Here is a 20566-nt window from a genome sequence, read left to right as displayed (position 1 = left end):
TAAACACTTCAATCATGTCACCTCATAATCTTCTTATGCTTAAACTGTAAAGGCTCAGCTCTTTTAATCTTTCCTCATAATTCAACCCCTCTAGCCCTGAATCAGTCTAGTCGCTTTTCTCTGGACATTTTCTTGTGCTGCTATGTCATTTTTGTAGCCTGGAGACCAAAACTGCACCCAGGACAGCCAATGAGGCCTCACCAGTGTGTTATAAAGCTTAAACAGAACCTCCTGTGACTTGTACTGCACACATCAAGGCGCTATATAACCTGACATACTGTTAGCCTTCTTAATGGCTTCTGAACTCTGTTTGGAAGTCGATAGCTTAGAGTCCACTATGACTCTTAAATTCTTCTCATAAGGTGGACTCTCGATTTTCCAGACACCCATTGTGTATTCAAACCTCACATTTTTACTTTCTATGTGTAATTCTTTACATTTACTGACATTAAATTTCATTGCCCACAAATCTGCCCAAGCCTGTCTGCTATCCAAGTCCTTCTGTTCTAAAATGTTCTAAATGTTCTAAATGTTCTGCTAATCCACCTATCTTGGTATCATCTGCAAACTTACCCAACTTGTTACTTATATTCCTATCTAAATCATTTATAGATATTAAAAATAGCAGCAGCCCCAGCACTGCCCCCTGCTGGTCTCCACTCTTAACATTGGCCAATTCTGATGAGGTTCCTCACGCCATCACCCTCTGCTTCCTGTGTCTGAGCCAATTCTGCACCCATCTAAAAACATCACCTTTAACTCCCACTAATTAATAAAGTTAAAATGAGAATGTAAGGGTTTGATTTGCTAAAGTGGATTTAGAAAGTATTCAGACCCCTTCACTCGCTGCACACTTTATTGTGTTGTACATTTCACTTTAAATGGGTCAATCTGCCATTTTTGCTCATCAATCTGTCCTTAATAACCCATAATGACAAAGGGGACTCGGCGTGATTTCTTGGCTTTTTGTGACAGCAGCACAGCTAGAAAAAAACATGAACAGTCAGTCAGACAGAGGGGCATTAATGGTACTGAGTTTTGTGACCATTATGTACGTTGGTCAAATGGAGGTCCTAGTGTACGTGACAACGGATAGAAACCTTAAAAAACCTCAAGCAGAACACGACATTTAGCAAGTTCCCCTTTTCCTCTCGTTTTTGTCCTTATCATCAATTTTTTTCCTTACTTTGTGTGTTTGCTTTGAATTTCACTAAAATCTTTCATTGACTAACTAAAAAGATTACAACATGCATGCAAGCTTTCCAGGCAACTCAGGCCCCTTCTTCAGGCAAGATGTAATCATTAAAGATAACAAAGATTACATCTTGCCTGAAGAAGGGGCCTGAGTTGCCTTGAAAGCTTGCATCTTATAATCTTTTTTGTTAGTCAATGAAAAGTGTCATTTTGCTTGACTTCTCACCAGGAGCAGACTGGGTCTCAAAACCGGCCCGGGCATCCTTCAACGAGTGAGGTGACGAGGTTGACCCACATGGCCCATTGTTCATTGTGATTTTCTTAAAATTTGTGATGAGTACACGGCTCGCTACTTGCTATGAGCCTATGATATGAACTCTATCTAAACTGTTGCCAAACTTAATCGGTACACTGTTGTTTAGACACAACTTTCAATTTGACAACATTCCTAGAAATAAAATTTAATGTAAAATAAAAATTTAGTAACATAGCTTACATGTTATTAGAGTACATGTCAAATGTCAACGTCATGTTCAAGTGCCAGTACCCTAGTAGCTGCTTATTTACAATGGAATCAATGATAACCGAGGTTATAATGAAAACCTCACATGACTGAAATGTTCCATTAACGTAACGATAAACTATAAATGTTCCGTACTAATATGAAAAATTCATATCCTGTGCTTTAAAACTTTATTTCATCATACTAATAATCGCAGCAGAAAACCACTAATTACAATAATACAATAATAACAATAAAATGTATAATAATAATAATTGTGAATTTCCCCTTGGGATTAATAAAGTATCTATCTATCTATCTATCTATCTATCTAATACATAAACTAAACTAATTATTAGTACCGAAGAATTTAAATACTAGATATGACATAAAATAAATTGCAATACTGTATATGCTAACCAAAATGTAGCTGTATCGAAACAGAAATCAGAAAAAGGCAGTTTTGACCAAATTTTTCGCTACAACGTTGTGTACTGACAACTAAAACAACTTGATGACGTAATACGTTATATTATATAGGACTATATAAATTGCAGTACCGGACAGATAATGTTTAGTAGTTTAGAAAATTAATTTTAATGTCAAACAGTAACCAGTACATAAAATTTAATTTATGAAACGGCCGGCCCATGACCAGACCAGAGTCCGCAGCCCATCAGGCATTGCCCAAGTGCCCTAATGGCCAGTCCGCCCTGCATCTCACTACATTCATAATGGCCAACAAGGTACAACACCCTAGTGCTACTAAAATCTTTAAAATGAAGGCACATGGACTGTGAAGTTCCTTTTTTGTTCAACGAGTCGCCCTACTGCTGGAGCGCCTGTCTGGTAGCTGCAATTCAAACAATTTGGAAACCCTTGACAAACGCAGCTACAGTGCCAAACATGGAGGTAGATGTTTTGTTCACCATGGATGGCACAGAGATAGAGACATACAGCCAGTGATTTTTTATGTGCCTTTTGTACGGCTGTACATAGGAAATCTTACTTGGTCAGTCTGGTCAGGTAGAAACAAAGTACAGGTCACCCATGTACAATATGACAATGAAAGTGCAAGACAGTACAAATACAGAAGAGAACACTTACATTACTAGGTAGCATATTGTTGGTAGTTTAATGTATGCCAATATACAGTTAACGTATTCTAACTATGACGCAAATTACTGCAGAAGGGTAAAAACTGAATTTGAAGCGAGAAGCGCTAAGCTTTGGTACCAGCTCACCTACGGCCTGACCTCAGTTTGGAAAACACTCGGCATATCAACACCAAAAATCATAAAGACACCACAAAGAGTAAGTGAGCCGACTCAAATTGTGGAAACGTAGGGCCATTGGCATATCAGAAGTAAAATACAATCTGAGTGGCTGAATGGGACTTTCTAATTCAATAGAGTGTAGCATGCGGCCGGGACCCTTGCCTGGCCACACTGGGAGGACCGGTGGAGCAAGCGTGGCCAGAGTGTTACCTCCCCAGGGACGCTAGATGGCAACCCCCCCTGGGTTGCAGCGGTGCCTCCGACTCCTGCAGGGCCTCATGGGATTTGGAGTTTGGTGCAGCCTTGTTGGGATCCGCAAGCACCTGCCAGTGGGTGCTGCAGCAGGAGCTGCTGAGCCCTAGAAGTGCTGCCGGAAATGAGTTATCAAGCACCTGGAGCACCTCCTTTTATAAGGAGCCAGCAGCCACTACTCGGGGAGCCAGAGTCGGGAAGAGGAGGACAACGCTTGACCGGAGTAGTTTAAAGCAGAAGGAAGAGAATTGTTTTGTATTTGTGCTTGTGCTGGATTGTGTTGAGCTTGTGGGAACGGGGAAGGCGTTGCCCACAAGTGAAGAAAAAGAAAATTAAAAAATCAGTGTGTGCCTTGAACATTTGTCCCACGCTTGTCTGTGTCGGGTTCCAGCCTGGGTGGTCCACAAGAGTTATTGTATTTATAAGCCGTGACTGTCAAAATGGTTATCGATAGCATTGAAACAAAGCAATACACTGCCGGCAAGTGCATAAAGTGCTCTTTACAGTACACAAGTCATGAGCGGCCTTGAAGCCTGGCTTGGCTTGGTTTAGTTTGATTCTTCAGCGTTATCTCGTGTATGAGCGGTGTAAAGGGGATTGTAGACAGCATTATAAATTACAATTACATTTTTGCAAATATAAATTGCAATTACACCCTGCTTACCCAGATTAAATCAGGAAGAATCTGGTTGCCCTTGTTATTTAAAGTGAATGGATTTAACCAATGAAGCCCCCCCTTCTCCTCCTGCCGGGAATGTAAACATTGGAGCAGTCTGAAGAGAGATCTCACCTGAGATAGCTTCCAAAGTAGGCCACAATGTTGGAATGCTTGCAGTCCTTCATCATCACAATCTCCTGCTGAACGACTGCAAAGTCCTCACCTGTTTAAAACAAAGAGAGATGAAAAGAAAATGCAGATTTGTGTTTTAAACCGATAATGTAACTGGGTTACAGCTGACAACTTTAAAAGGATCCTACAGTATTTCCTTTTTCCCCATTTTGTATTCAATGTGTGCAGACAAAAATCTGAAAAATGCATATTTGAAACTACAAGATTGGTAACTCGGTATTGGAAAAAAAGCAGAATCATTAGAGGAGTAAAGAAAAAAACGCGCATTTGAACATTTGAAAAGCTTTTAACGAGGACAGGTGATTCAGCCCAGCAAAGCCTGCCAGTCCTCTCCACTCCATTCCTCCAAAACAACATCAAGTTGAGTTTTTCAAGGTCCCTAAAGTCCTAATGTCTACCACACTACTTGGCCACTTATTCCATGAGTTGGTAGTTTACTGTGTGAAGAAAAACCTTCTTACATTTGTGCAAAGTTTACCTTTAACGAGTTTCCAGCTGTGTCCCCGTGTTCTCGAAGACCTCATTTTAAAGTCACGTCTCGATGCACTGTACTCATTTCCATCGCAATTTTAAACACTTCAGCCATGTCTGCTCTTGATCTCCTTAAGGTTCAACTGTTTTAATCTTTCCTAATAATTAGTGATGAGCGAACTCCATGGTGTTCACTACGAATAGAGTTCGGAGAAATCACAGAAGTGTTAGCGTGAATACTGCCAACCTCGGTGAAATGCATTGACATCAATGGGGACAGACTAACTGAACGACATTTGCCAGGACTATAAACGGTGCAATTATCTTTACATTAAAGTGTCCCTGAAGACCAGAGAAATGTCTGCCAACTATACTGGACCGATTATTACGGCCAAAAAGGTGACCTGAGCTGTGTGGCAGCAGTGCCAACCACTGCAGGCCTCCGTGAGGTCAAAAACGAAAGAATGCAGACAGAGGCGCACAATCACATACTTCATCAAAACAAAGCGGAAATGCCGAAAAATCGTAGTCAGCAGTCAGACAAAATATGTAGGTCTTTAAAAGGCAGAAAATTCAAAGTGGCGTGTCATGATTGAAGCCGGGGGCTTGTTCTGTTTTTCAAAGTCACGCTGAAGGCTCTCCAAACTGTCTGTGCTGATGATTTGCACTTTTCCTTCTATTAAAAAGCTAGAAATGTCATGTACATAGTAATAAATCCTTTGTTATTATTATTATTATTATTTTATAAAGTGTCCTGTGTTGGGGTGTCAGGCTCTGTCCAGGTTTGTTTTCACTCTTGTCGTGGCATCAGGCTAATGTGGCGAATGATTATGTATGCACAGGACATGTGCCTCCTTCTCTCATATTGAAATATGTGAAGCCAACCTCGACACAGACAGGCAGGACACAGGATTTTCACCCAGCACATGGTTTATTTACAGGCACAAATCACCAACACTCCACACGATTCACACCCTTCTCTGCCGCCAGTCCATCTGACACCACTCCTCCTCAGGCTTTGTCCTCTTCCTCCCAACTCTGGCCATTGAGTGGTTTTGACTGACTCACTTTATACAATGAGCTTCTTCCAGCCACACTTCCTCGGTGAGGCTGAAGTGTGGACAAATAGGACCCTGAAAATCTCCATGCCCCCCCCACCCCCAGCAGGGTGTTGGAAACCAAGGGGGCCCGGGGAAGAAACTATCCTGAAAATACTCTCTCCCCTGGTCCTTCCAAGCTCTGGGCGTCCGGCCATCCACCAAAAGTGGAACTTGAAGATCAACCTGCACATTTGGCTACAAGCACAGATGACTCATCCCACAGAGTCTGTAATGCAAATGATCAGAAATATATACCCTAGCAGTCCCATCAATGTTGACTGGACCCTACAGAGTTGGCACAGGTAGTCCAACTTCTCCAGGATGGCACATCAATCAATACGTGCCATTGCCAGAAGGTTTGCTGAGTCTCCCAGTACAGTCTCAAGGGCATGGAGGAGATTCTAGGAGACAGGCAGGCAGTTCCTCTAGGAGAGCTGGACAGGGCCCCTCGTAGAAGGTCCCTAACCCATCAGCAGGACCCATCGGTATCTGCTCCTTTGGGCAATGAGAAACAAGATGAGCACTGGCAGAGCCTACAAAATGACCTACAGCAAGCAGGCCACTAGTGTGAATGTCTCTGACCAAATAATCAGAAACAGACAACGTGAGGGTGGCCTGAGACCCCGACGTTCTCTAATGGGCACCGTGGAGCTCGATTGGCATTTGCCATAGAATACCAGAATTGGCAGCTCCACCACTGGGAGGCGCCCTGTGCTTTTCACAGATGAGAGCAGGTTCACCCTGAGCACATGTGACAGACGTGAAAAGGTCTGGAGAAGCCGTGGAGAACGTTATGCTGCTTGTAACATCGTTCAGGCTGACTGGTTTGGTGGGGGGTCAATGATGGTATATCTGGGGAGGGAGGCATATCCATGGAGGGACAGACGCACAGACCCCTACAGGCCACACAACGGCACCGCAGTACTGCCATTAGGTATCAGGATGAAATCCTTGAACCCATTGTCAGACCCTATGCTGGTTCCGCCTGGTGCACGACAATGCCGGCCTCATGTGGCGAGAGGATGAAGGAATTGATACCATTGACTGATCCTCCACAACCCTGCATCACTCACCTGACCTCAATCCAACAGAACACCTCTGGGTGGGACATTATGTTTCGGTCCATCTGATGCCTCAGTCTGTCCAAAAGCTTAGTGATGCCCTGGTCCAGATCTGGGAGGAGATCCCCCAGGACATCATCCGGCATCTTATTAGGACGTTTTCAGACGGTGGTATTTGGAAGGCTTTCGGCATACAAACTACTGAGTGTGATTTGGAGTTGCTGTAATGAGATTTTGTTCAAATGGACTCGCCTGCCTTCGGCCTCATTTTTTCCCATTGATTTTTGGGGTGTCCCTCTGAAGGTTCATCATTTTCGTTTCCATACTTTTGTTCCTAACACATCACCATATCAGTAGAGATAGCCAGCAGGAGTTTTTCCCATTGAGATGTGATGGGTTTTCAAAATGCTTTTTTGAGCATTTTATATATATACAGTGGAACCTCGAGATACGATCACCTCTGTATATGAGAAATTCAAAATACGAGGAAAGTATGAGCGAAAAATTCAGATCTAAATGCGAGCATTGGCTCGCGTAACGAGCCACGAGCCAGGCTGTGGGTATAGCTCGCGGCTTAGCGAGGGGGCGTGGTAGCAGTTGCGAGCCGCGATCTGCGGTGTCTGCGTTTCTCACTTAAGTGCACAGGTGGGAAACTGCCCACATCCATGATTGTTCCTGTGGCTGTGTCCTCCCCGCATATATAGAGAAGCGCGAGCCGGTTATGGGGGAGAAGAAGTAAAAGAAAAGAGAGAGAGAGAGCGCGCGCGGGCAGGCAGGCAGGAAGGCAGGAAGTCGGTGCGGGAGAGCGAGCGAGCGAGCGAGTGAGCGAGTGCAGGCTCGCGTGTAGCTGAACAGTGAGCTGAACAGGCGAGCCAAACAGCTGAAGCAGGACGGTGTAGAGAAGGTCAGCTGCATTAAGAGTGTCTCGCCTGTTGCAGAGCCCGCAGGTGAGACGCTAACAGAGAAGAAGCACCGGGGATTGTCATCTGTTTTTTAAAGACTGCATCCTTTTGACGTTTTAACTTCGTGTTAAAGGATTGTTATTCTTGTGTATTTTAAACCTCCACTTCACAACTGTTTTAAGGATTATTTATTTAAAGATTTATTGAATGCTCTACTGCACTTTGGACACCTGTTTTGATTCTTTTAATAATCAGTTATTATTTACCAGTATTATTTATTAAAGGTAGACTACAGTATATATAATTTATCAGTGTTATTTGTTAGGAAAATTGATTTTTATGTTAATATATTTGGGGTGCAGAACGGATTAACTGGATTTCCATTATTTTCAATGGGGAAGTTTGTTCTAGATACGAGAAATTCGCTATACAAGCTCAGTGCTGGAACGAATTAAACTCGTATCTAGAGGTTCTACTGTATATATATATATATATATATATATATATATATATATATATATATATATATATGTATATGGTTGAAATAGTTTACTGTCAAATAAATGCAAAGAGTACACGACACGTGTTTCGCCCTCATTCTGGGCTCATCAGGTGTACACACTCCACTGCACTCCCTCTTGGGAATCGAACAATCAGATTGTGACACAGACTACGAATGCCGTGAATGTAATTACCCCGATCTACATGCTGTCAAATAAACGAACCACACGCCGTGGCGCAACGTTAGAGGCATCGCCTCTGGCGCTGACGTCCGAGGTTCGATTCCCGAGAGGGAGTGCAGTGGAGTGTGTACACCTGATGAGCCCAGAATGAGGGCGAAACACGTGTCGCGTACTCTTTGCATTTATTTGACAGTAAACTATTTCAACCATTCTATGATCTGCTCCTCACAAACTGAGGGCACCGTGGCGGATGTTAGCAGATTGCTGGCCAACCACAACTGTTACCTGGTAGGTAACCACCATTCAATCAGATTGTGACACAGACTACGAATGCCGTGAATATATTATATATATATATATATATAGTGGAACCTCGGGTCACGAACGTCTCATACCATGTACAAATCGGGTTACGACCAAAAAGTTCACCAAACTTTTGCATCTGTTCACGACCACACACTCGGGTGACGAACAAGCCAGTTTCCCTTCCAGTTCGTACACGGCGATGATTTCCGCATGTGTTCAGTTTCTCCCTGTGTAGCGAGCGAGCGCGAGACAGCGCGAGAGAGTGAGAGACAGAGAGCGCAAGAGCACAAGCAAGTGCGAGAGAGAGAGAGAGCGTGCGAGCCACTGTATATATATTTACATACAGCTTGTACATTCCGGAACGGATTAATTGTATTTACATACAGTCCTATAGAGTCAATTACTTCGGGTCATGACCAAATCGGGTTGCGACCAGAGTTTATATATACTGTGTATATATATATATATATATATATATATATATATATATATATATATATATATATACACAACAATTATAATTGGAACATCTTTGGTAGCACTGCAGTTCAGATAGACAGCAGATATACAGGGGTCAGTGACGGGCCTTCAGTGGATATACAGGGGTCAGTGCCAGGGCTGCTGCTCTTTGCAATATACACAAACGATCTGTACCAGCGTGTAATCAATAAGCAGATTTAATTTACAGATGATGCCAAAGCGTGAAACGCCTGCTAGTGTTGTGTGCACTGCAACAGCTTGTGTTTGGATAGGCCATCTGTAGAAGTGGCTCCCCCTAATGGCTGTGCGTCACCTTTCATGAGCCTCCCTCACACAGCAGCTCATTTGTCTGCTTTTTGATTATTGTAGTGGATAAACGAAATAACGTCTGTGACAATAAAAGTACAGAATCCAACTAAAAAGAGTCTGAAGTAGTGTAAACCGGCTAAATTTGTGATGTTCAAACAAACTGAAGTGATTCTGAAATGTTCAAAATAACTAACTCCTATCAACACAATAACTGACATAGAAAAAAATGGAAAAGGTGACATTATGCATATGGTGACTTCATGTGTTCTTAGCATTGCTGTTAGCACTAAAAACAACCCTTACCTGCACATTATAATGATTCAATATTTCTCTAACACTATCATTTTTTGGCAAATCATCACCTGCTATCCATCATTGTCAAATGCTGCAACAATTTTAGCTCGAGAATTCAGCACAGCTTTGGAAAAATTAATTTTTGAGAAATTTGAACTACAATCAGCCGCAGACCCTCCACAACCCACAACTAATAACAGCTCATCAACCGATACCCTTTTATCTTTTTTTTGATATCTTGATTTGGACTCTGCTGTCTATGACTATATTATTGTCCATTGTCATGTGATGGGGTGTACTTACTTTTTCACACAACTGTATTTTTGAGTCTGTTGGCATGGCGTGATTGTCACATGTTCTAAGGAGACGTAAAAAATAAGACTTAATTGAATGGATGTTTCTTCTGACAAATGGACATTTTTAACTATAAAGGGCATACGGTAAAAGAATAAACAGCTCCTCTATTGCAGCAGCTATGTCATGAGGGCCCACTACGTTTTTTATATAAAGTACTTGGATACAACACATCTCTTCTGAAAACATGAAATGGTTTAAAGGAAAGGCAGGAAAAGAGGACAATTGGACTTCCTTCCTGATACGACACAATGAAATTCCACCGTAAGTGGGAAAGAAGGAAAGCCAAAACGATATGAAGCAAGTTCCACAGTGTGGCTAAGGAAACCTGACAAACAAGAGCGGATGGCTGTTCACAAAGAACAATCTCATTTTTCTTTCTGCTATGCACAAATGTATGCTAAATGTATGCTAGGCCAAAAGTGCGTGGACGTCCCACCAAACAACTGAGTTCAGGTGGATCGAGTCAAACACATAGCTATAAAGTCTCCATTGACCAACACTGAGTCATAATGAAGAGCTCAGTGACCTTAAAAGTGGCACCATCATAGAAGGCCACCTTTGCCACAAGTCAGTACATGAAACATCTGCTCTGCTAGATCTGCCCAAGTCAACTGGATCTGCCAATTCTGTGAAGTGGAAGTGCCAAGGAGCAGCAACAGCTCAGCCACGAATTGGTAAGACCATGCAAACTCACAGAGCAGGGCAGCCAAGTGCTGAAGTGGGTAAAAAAGTCAGCTATTCTCTGTGGCATCTTCTTCTGGAAGCAACATCTACACAAGAACTGCGCACTGGATGCATCAGTAAATGGGTTTCCATGGCCGAGCAGCTGCACATAAGCCTAAGATAACCATCCACCATGCCAAGCGCCAACTGTAGTGGTGTAAAGCATGCCATCACTGGACTGTGGAGCACTGAAAATGTGGAGTGATGAATCACTTAACTGAAAGTCTGATGGACCAATCTGGATTTGGTGGATGCCAGAAGAACGCTACCTTCCAGACTGCAGTAGTGCCTACTGTGAAGTTTGGTGGAGGAGGGATAACTGTCTGTTAATGCTACAGCAGACATTTTAGCCAACTGTGCCCTTGAGTTCGGGGGTGGCCCTCTGCTATTCCAGCGTGACTGTGCCCTTGTGCGAAATGCCATGTCCATAATGGCATGGAGGAAGTCGAGTAGCCTGCACAGAGTCAAGACCTCAGCCCCATTAAACACCTTTAGGATGAAATGGCAAACCAGGTCTCCTCGTCCAGCATTAGCACCTGACCTCACAAATGCTCTTTTAGCTGAATGGGCACAAATTCCCACAGACACACACCAAGATCTTGTGGAAAGAATAATAGTAGATGTTATTATGTGTGTGTGTGTGTGTGTGTGTGTGTGTGTTTCTGGGTTTGGCATTTCCATATTAAAGCCCTTAGGTTTGGCATGGGATATCCAACATGCTTATATAGGTGTGATGGTGCGGCGTCCACAAGCTTTTGCCAATATAGCGCATATTAAAAAGAGCAGCCACACCAACACTGACCCAGATGGGCACTCCTTCAAACAATCACCTAATTCTGAAACAAGTTCCCCTCGAAATAATCCTTTGTTCCTTTTGTTTAAGCCGGTTTAGCCCACATCTGTGCATTACAACTTTAATTCCCAACATTTTTTTTTAGTTTGATAAGTGTAAACCAGCAATGACATCTGGAACATTAGGATTTCAAAAATGGTAGTGTCTGCTTGCGCATTTAGCATTAAATAAGATTCATGGAAAAGAAATCAAAACCTACATTAAAATTGCAAGAATGGCTACTTCTTGTTCCATTCTAGCAACCTGAGGGAACGGGATGTGGTTCCACACTCACCTTGGTTGTCTGGGGGTCCATTCATTAATTAATTTCATTAATTCATTAAACATTTTACAATTATTGAACACCTCCCCACATACATATTGTGATGTTTTAGCCGAGGTTCCCAAGTGGCTTATGTTTAAATTTATTTCTACTGTTTTTTTTGTTCACCTTTCAGTATTGTTCAATGATTTCAATTGTTTCTGTTAATACTACTCTGTCCATTTATTATTTGTCCAATTATCAATTTTCTATTAATTTCACTCCATTTATTTTTTAGTGTCTATGTGTGTAATTATGTTCTACTCTGTTCCTTGTGCTTTATGAGTGGATCCCCAAGAGGCGGGTCCACACCTACCTCACCGTAAAGACCCGCCCCCAGCATTTAAAGCGAGCTCCTAGGGATTCATCATTTGACCTTTGGAGGAGTTCTGAGAGCTCCAAGCCAAGGATTTAAGGTTATCCCCTCTCTTGTTGGGATTTTTTGCATGTTTAGGATATCTCTGTCTATTTTAAACTTTAAAAGCCTGTTCCCCATTTTTGAGGTATGGAAGGACTTGAAGCTATGCCTGTGGACTTTGCAAGTCAGTATGCTTTTGCTGAGGCCTTTTCTGGGCAGATTATGGTTGGATCCCTTTTCACCACATTCCTGACTCCAAATCATAACACATTTTTTTTTTTTAATTTTGAAATACTTTGTTAAACTTCAAGCTCTTTTTGCATGACTTTTTGGGAATCAGAGCACAGGGTCAGACATTGTACAGCACCCCTGCAGCAATTTTCAGGTTAAAAGCCTTGCTCAATGGAGAAGGATCCCATCTGGCTGTAATGGGATTCTATTTTAAGTCTGAATCAGAATCTGATTATTAGGTAACACTAGTGGTTGGTTGGCCAGTTGGCAAACATCCACCATGTACTCTTTGTGTGATTTGGCAGATACTATATCTCATATACTATATCTATCTATCTATCTATCCATATATATATATATATATATATATATATATATATATATATATATATATATATATATATATATATATATATATATATATATACACACACACTGCGGTGGGTTGGCACCCTGCCCGGGATTGGTTCCTGCCTTGTGCCCTGTGTTGGCTGGGATTGGCTCCAGCAGACCCCCGTGACCCTGTGTTCGGATTCAGCGGGTTGGATAATGGATGGATGGATGGATATATATATATATATACACACAGGGTGGGTCAAAATTATGTTAACACTAATGGTACTGCTATGTATATACTTATATACAATTTTTGTGGGCAATTTGTCAAACAGATTGAGACATTCCTGTAAATCATCTTGCACATATGAAGTATGTTTTGTGAATAAATTGTTTCCACCATTCAAATGTTAACATCATTTTGACTCACCCTCTATATCTATATATCTGTATTTATATCTATAAACTGTATATATCTATAGCTTGTAATAGCTAGCCCGGCCACAGACAGACACGACACCAATGTCCAAAACACACAGGTTTATTTATAGAACTATTTACAGTTGGTTCCACACACTCACACACTGCTCCTCAGTCTCTGTCTCTCTTCGGCCGCCTCCACTCCACTCTTGCAAGCTCTGTATTCCTCCTCCTGACTCCGGCTCCCCGAAGAGAGTGAGGCAGCCCCTTTATCATGCCCCGGATGTGCTCCAGGTGCTTGGTGATGGTCTTCCGGCAGCACTTCCTGGTGTGATGGAAGTGCTGCCCTTGCACCTGGAAGCACTCCGGGCGTACACAGTTTCTGGAGCGGCAGCAGTTCCTGGTGTGGCGGAAGTGCTGTCCTCCAGGGCTCAGGAACCATCCAGGCAGCCCCTTGTTTGGGCCACGGACCCCCACCAGGTTGAGCTTCCAAGCTCCATATCTGTGGCCCTTGGTGGAAACCAGGGGGGCTGCCCTCTTGCGTCCAGGGAAGATATTGCCCCTTTCCCAGTCCTTCCCTGATCCAGGCGTCCTGGTGGGGCACGGTCCCTATATATATATATATATATAGCTATATATACTGTATCTATATCTCTATACCTATATATTTCTATATTTATATAGTGAACAGGGGGGCTGAATGCATCCCTAGAAGACACTGACGCTCCTCCAAAACCCCCTCTTAAACGCCGATACAATGGGAATAAATAGAGTTTACCTCCACTTTGCTCCTTTACTTGTTGAACTGCTGCTCTGTCACGTGATATGCGTCACATACTTAAAAGCCTGAACAGCACCTGTCCTTTTTGTTCTTTGCTTTGTCTCTCTCTCTCTCTCTCTCCTCCCCCAGACGTCCTCTGCGCCTGTTGGGGGTCCCGCTCCCAATGCGCCCCCCCTATGAAAAGGAAGACGTTTGTGTTTACTTTTAATTGAGAGACGAATCTGTCCCCTCTGTCTTCACATGGAGCTCATTTTACTTTCGAAAGGGACACATGTTCATTTGAAGCGTTTGAATAAAAGTTCCTGACTCCTGTGTTTCAGTGCAATTCTGTGACCCAAGTGTGACAATATATGCACTGTATATATACACATATATATGAGGGACGTTCAAAAAGTTTCTGCACTTTCTTTAACTCTATTTATTAAGAATTTCAAAAACAAATGACATTACTTTTCTACATAGTCACCTTCATTTGCGATGCAATTTCCCCAGCATCGTACCAACTTTTAAATGCCCAATTACTCCTCCTCCCGCCTTCACAGTTTCCAACGAAAATATAAAAGTGCGGAAACTATATATATTTTTTTTCTTTCTTCCATTCAGTCTTCTAAGAACCCTGCTTATTCCAATACTGTGTTAAAAGAGACTGAAGCATATCAGCCTTGATCTGCACGCCCATCCATCACAAGGTATACACACTCGTACCGGGCCAGTTCAGAGTCGCCTGTCTATCCAGCCTGCATTTTCCCACAGCCACTGATAAAGTCTACTAGAATGTGGACATGAATCAGACATGTCGTAGTTAAAACCTCAGGAGTGTAAACAGCATGGCTGCACTGTCACTTCTTTCATATAACTCATTGTAAGACTCTGAGAGAGTCAGTTTATGGTTAATCAGTATGGCTTTCAAAACTAAAAGTTACTGTATGAAATAGAGATTTATATACCGTCACTGGAAAAGTACAAAAAAACCCCATATGCCGAGATCTGAAAACTAGTATCGATACCAAAGTCAAAATTTCAGTATCAGTCCAACATGTCTATATTCAGTTCAGCTCAGTTTAAATTTTCAAGTGATCTTCACCAAGTGGAGGCTCAATGCTGGAATACACGGAATTCAAAGGGATCAAAAACTGCACATCTCATCTTTCACTAAATCCAGAAAGCAGACAATTAAAATAATTTTCATTCGGGAGGCAACGTAGATCAGTCAGTGCAAACAGATAATATGAAAAGCAGACTTGTGATATATGGCGAACACAACACAAAACTCAAACAGTATAACTTCTAAGAAAACGAAGCCCTTTTATACAGACTTGATTGAAACATTTGAAAGGCATTATCCTGACTCATAGCCTAATCATGCTGTTATTGTTATCCACTTAAAAACGTCTTGTGGTTATGCAACAGACTGAATTTAAAACGCCCTGAAGTATGAAAACGAATCTGAACGCATTTTATAAATAAGACAAAGTACAGACAAGATTTCAGAAGATATTAGAATTTCAATGCACAAATAAATTTCATTATTATAAATGAATTTCACTTCTATTTCTATATTTCATACTTCATAAAGGAGAAAGCCCAAAGGACTTGCCATTTCTAACTTTGTCTTTCAAGAAAGATATAAAGTTAATTGAGAACACAAACAAAACAGGATTATCAACTGCAGAAATATTGACGAGCTTTTTGTCTTCTAATACCAGACGTTGCTTTTAAGATGTACAGAAAACACAAAGAGGACTCCTTCCACTAAACAATTCTCAAGAAAAGAAATGCTCACATTCAGAATGACACACAATATGTTTATCAAATGGAAGAGCCGACGATGTAGATAGTCACACACAAAAGGAAATGCTGGCTTTCAAGGTCTCTCATTGCCTTTTGTTCTAAACATTACATATTCGCATATACTGTAGAAGAGGAAGACGCCATTGCATTTATAAAGTGCTTTTCAAGACACTCAGAGTGCTTTACATAGTGAGGGGGGAACCACGTCGACAACCACCACCAATGGGCAGCATCCGCCTGGGTGAACGACGGCAGCCATTTTGCACGAGCACTCTCACCACACATTTGGCATTCAGTGGTGAAGATAAAATGTATGCAGGGCATGGTGGTGGCAGCACCAGAGACTGAGAGGCTACAGAGGGTTGAGGGAAGTCTGAATGGAGCAAAGTATAACGATATCCTTAATGAAAATCTGCTCCAGAGTACCCTGGACCCTTCAACAGGACAATGAACCTAAGCACAACATAAAAACAACATCTGAGTGGCATAGGGTCAAAGGTCAACTCTGTGAATGTTCTTGAGTAGCCCAATCGGAGCCCAGACTTAAACCTAATTGAACATTTCTGGACAGACCTGACAACAGCCATCCACTGACATTATTCATTCAGCCTGACTGGGCTTGAGAGGAAAGGCAGAGAAGAATAGAATGGCAGAAAATACCCAAATCCAAGTGTGTGAAGCTTTTTGTTTCAAGTCCAAGATGTTTCTAGGCAGGAATGGCTGCCAAAGTTGCCTCAAATTAAGTCCTGAGTAAAAGCTCTGAACACTTGTGTCAATATTTCACTTTTTTATTTTTAATGAAAGATGCTGTGCATTAAGAAGATGAGCAGCCCAGCACTGACCTCACTTCTAGCATCACATAATTCTCTCTCTGTGACCATTTCCTTCCTTCTGCTGTTTAAACCAACTTGCACCCATCTAACCAGTGCACCATGAACTCCCATTTCTCTTATTTTGATCCCTAACCGTCCATGTGGTACCTCATTAAAAGACTTCTGAAAATCCAGATATGCAATATCATAGGCACCTCTCTGGTGAGTTCCCTTTTTTGCTGTCTTATAGAATGCCAACTTATCAGTGAAACACAATCTCCACCGTCTGGACCCCTGCTGACTTTCCGCTAACTCCCCAATTCTTGTTTAATCATTTTTTTTTAATAAGTTTTGTAATCATTTTACCCATGATGCACGTTGAGCTTACTGCCCTATAGCTCCTTGGATCAGCCTTATCCCCTTTTTTACATTACAGGGGGTGCCGTCTTGTACCATTTTTAGCCACAGGCTCATTCCACCACAGCATGCTAAGAAGCACCTCTGAGGATCTTTTTCTGCCCACTGCAATCAGGCAATTCCATGCTTCCTTCTGACAGGTCAAGTCAAGTTGGGGAGCACGCACTGGTACAGTGTGTTGCCGCACCCACTACACGACGAAACAACTCGGGATCCTGGTTGGCAACCCCCCAGGCAGACACGCGGTCCAGTCCCACCCTCCGGAAATGACTCTCTATCTGCCGCAACCAGGTGTTACATGGGCGACCCCTTGGCCTGGTCCAGCCACTCTGGTCCCTAACAATGACGATCCTGTGGGCTGGATCATCCTCGGGGAAACGCGCCACATGGCCGTAGTGCCGTAACTGACACTCCCTCACAATGCCTCAAACTAAATGTTGATATTCTTTTAAGCTTGTTTTGCAATTTTAAGTTCATTTTGCAATTTCTGGAAAATATACTTTATCTATTGATTGATTGATTGAAGTATTACTTGACCTGTGAGTCTGTATCTTTGCTTTTAATGTTTCTACTGCTGTACACATCTGTATTTCCCTTCGAGATTAATGAAGTTTCCCCAATCTAATCTAACCTAACCTAACAGAACAACAACTGCTATTTTATAATAGCTACTAACCATTAAAAATATAACCATATTCATAGTAAACTAGCAATTAGTGTAAACCTGCAAATTTTATTTATTTAAAATAGCTAAAGAATCAACTTACCAGGTTCCAACTTAATGACCTTAATGGCTGCTAACTCTCCTGTATTCACATTTCGAGCCTGTGGAGATAAAAAATGTACATAAACTTAAATGCATGAATAAAGAAATGAGCATGTTGCATGTCAACAAAAATGAAGAGTGGAAATAATGAATTTCATTTTCTCTACTGCTTCTCATTTGTGAGGGTCCCATCTTTGGATGAGTGAAACAGTACAGTTTATTTTCCCATACAGATTCACAAAATTGACCCAAAAATTTGTGATGTTGCAAATGCAAAACAGGGAACTTATTAAAATTAGGGCTTTGAAAAGTGTTTTTGGCATGGAAAGCAAGGACTATTCCTCCCTAAGACTGATCCATAACTGGACCACCATCTCCTTCCTCGGCCACCCTCTAATGCCAAGCTGATCTTCCACAGCTTCTTCCATGTGTTGTAGTACACGTCGCTTTTGAAAGTTTTTATTGTTTGACACTTATTTAGCAACAAAATACTTTTATTTTACTTCATCCTGTTAATTATTTATGTAACATGAGTAACAGGTCATGTGACTATGGTCATCACCATTCACCACGTCGATCGAGATAATACTTTGGATAAAACTCATATCTTTAGTGTCGTTAGTTGCCTATCCAAGTAGGCCTAGCGCTACGTTTGTTTCACTTTCATTCCTTGTTTTGACTTTGATTTTTGCTTTGTCCCAGTGATTGGGTTGCTCACTATATTTCTGATCTCTTGGTTTTGACCTTTGCTTGGTATGGACTACGATTCCAGTTCTCGTTATCGTCTTCTGGTCTTTTAGTCATTGAAAATAATCCTTGGAGGGCCACAACATACTGAAGTACTACCACAACCGGCGTCACAGCCGTAATTATACTTAAAGTTTAGTTTACATTATAAATGCAATGACCATGGCCACGTGACCCCACTACTCACGGAACATAAATAATAAATGGAACAAAATAATATAAATTGAAATTGCTAAAAAACAAGTTTCAAACAATAAAAACCTTCATAAATTATGTGTACTATGACACCAGGCGGCTCCACAAACACTCTCATCTGCACCATGCACTGCCTGCCTGCATATTCACACTTCTGGTTGCACCTCATGCTCTTCATTTGAGGTCAAATGTCACACCATCCACACCCACTTGCACCAGCTCCACAAGCCAATGGAAGCACTCCGAAGTGCTGGCAAGTAAGTGGTCTGTGGCCCCGCCACCTTTCCACCAGAATAACTTTTGCTGTGCTTTCTGTACATGGAGGAGGAGGTTGCAGATGAGGTATAAATACAGTTCCTTCCATAATGTTTGGGACCAAGGCACATTTCTATTGATTTAGCCCTCTGTTCCACAGTTTAAAATTATAAATCAAACAATTCAGACATTTTTTCTACATGAACATCCCCACCCCCATTTTAGGGCACCATAATGTTTAGGACCATTGGCATCAAGGGTATTTGTGATTCCTCAGGTGGGTTTCATCATCTTCATAAGATACCTCAGCTTGCTTCCCTCCTTTTTTGGAGTCTGTGATTGCCATTGTTCAATGTGAGAGGACAAGAGCTGTGCCAATGAAAGTCAAAGAAACCATCATGAGGCCGAACAACAAGAATCAAACTGTTCGAAACATCAGGAAAAACTTAGGATGACTGAAATGAACTGTTTGGAATATTATGAAGAAGAAAAGAACACACAGGTGTGCTCAATAATCACAAAGGGACTGGTAGGCTATGGAAGACCTCCATTGTCAATGATGGAAGGATCCTCACTATGGCCAAGAAAAAGCCCCCCAAACATCAGTCCGACAGATCAGACACAGTCTTCAGAAGGCAGATGTGGATATGTCAGAGACTTGACATGAACAGAAGTACAGACGCCACACTGCAAGATGTAGACCATAAGTCAGCCACTAAAACAGCGTGACCAGATTACAGTTTATGATAAAGGACTTCAAAAGAGCCTGTAGAATTATGGAAAAAGGTCTTGTGGACAGGCAAGACAAAGATGAACCTGCGTCAGAGTGATGGCAAGAACAAAGTGTGGAGACAACCAGGAACTGCACAAAATGCAAAGCAGACCACCTCATCTGTTAAACATGGTGGCGGGGTGTTATGACTTGGACATGTACGGCTGCCACAGGTCCTGGCACACTTTTTCTTATTGATGATGTCACTGATAATGGCAGAGGCACAATGAATTCTGAGGTGTGTAGAAACAGCTGATCTGCTCAAGTTCCAATAAAGTCCTCAAAACTCTCTGGACGGTGTGTCATCATACAGCAAGATGATGATCCAAACATACAGCTAAGGATTTTAAAAAAGCAAAAAAATTGAAAATTCTTGAATGGCCAAACCAGTCACCCAATTTCAATCCAACTGAGCAGGCCAAGGTAAGAGGGCAAGCCCCCGAAATGAGCAGGAGCTGAAGATGGCTGCATGAGAGGCTTGGCAGAGAAGATCTGATGTCCATGAATTGCAGACGTCAAACAGTTATTGCAAGTGAGGGATATGTGGCAAAGTACTAAATATGACAATGGCTTTAATAGACCGGCCATTGCTGTCCCAAACATTATGGTGGCACCCCTGAAATGACATATAATGTGTATACACAGTGTGCGTTCAGAAAGTATTCAAACCTCTTCCCTTTGTCAAAACAAGATTTTTGTAATGTATGCAAATGTATTAAAAAATCAAAATTAAAATGTTTTCTTACTACATGGACCGCTAAGCACTGTAC

The 20566-nt window shown here is 41.9% G+C and overlaps 1 protein-coding gene across 7 annotated transcripts in view; it reads right to left on the bottom strand.

Moving 5' to 3' along the window:
• The window catches only part of LOC114665585 (mitogen-activated protein kinase kinase kinase kinase 3), a 126427-nt gene that overhangs the window by 83881 nt on the left and 21980 nt on the right, over positions 1 to 20566 (bottom strand). For all 7 annotated transcript variants that reach the window (XM_051919137.1, XM_051919138.1, XM_051919140.1 and 4 more), the window contains exons 2-3: positions 17829 to 17886; positions 4016 to 4106 (exon numbers count right to left, since the gene is read on the bottom strand). In XM_051919137.1, the coding sequence (XP_051775097.1) occupies positions 4016 to 4106; positions 17829 to 17886 (149 nt within the window). The remainder of the gene's footprint in view (positions 1 to 4015; positions 4107 to 17828; positions 17887 to 20566) is intronic.

This window comes from Erpetoichthys calabaricus, chromosome 15, assembly GCF_900747795.2.
Source record: "Erpetoichthys calabaricus chromosome 15, fErpCal1.3, whole genome shotgun sequence".
NCBI lineage: Eukaryota > Metazoa > Chordata > Cladistia > Polypteriformes > Polypteridae > Erpetoichthys > Erpetoichthys calabaricus.
This window is presented reverse-complemented; position numbering and strand designations above follow the sequence as displayed.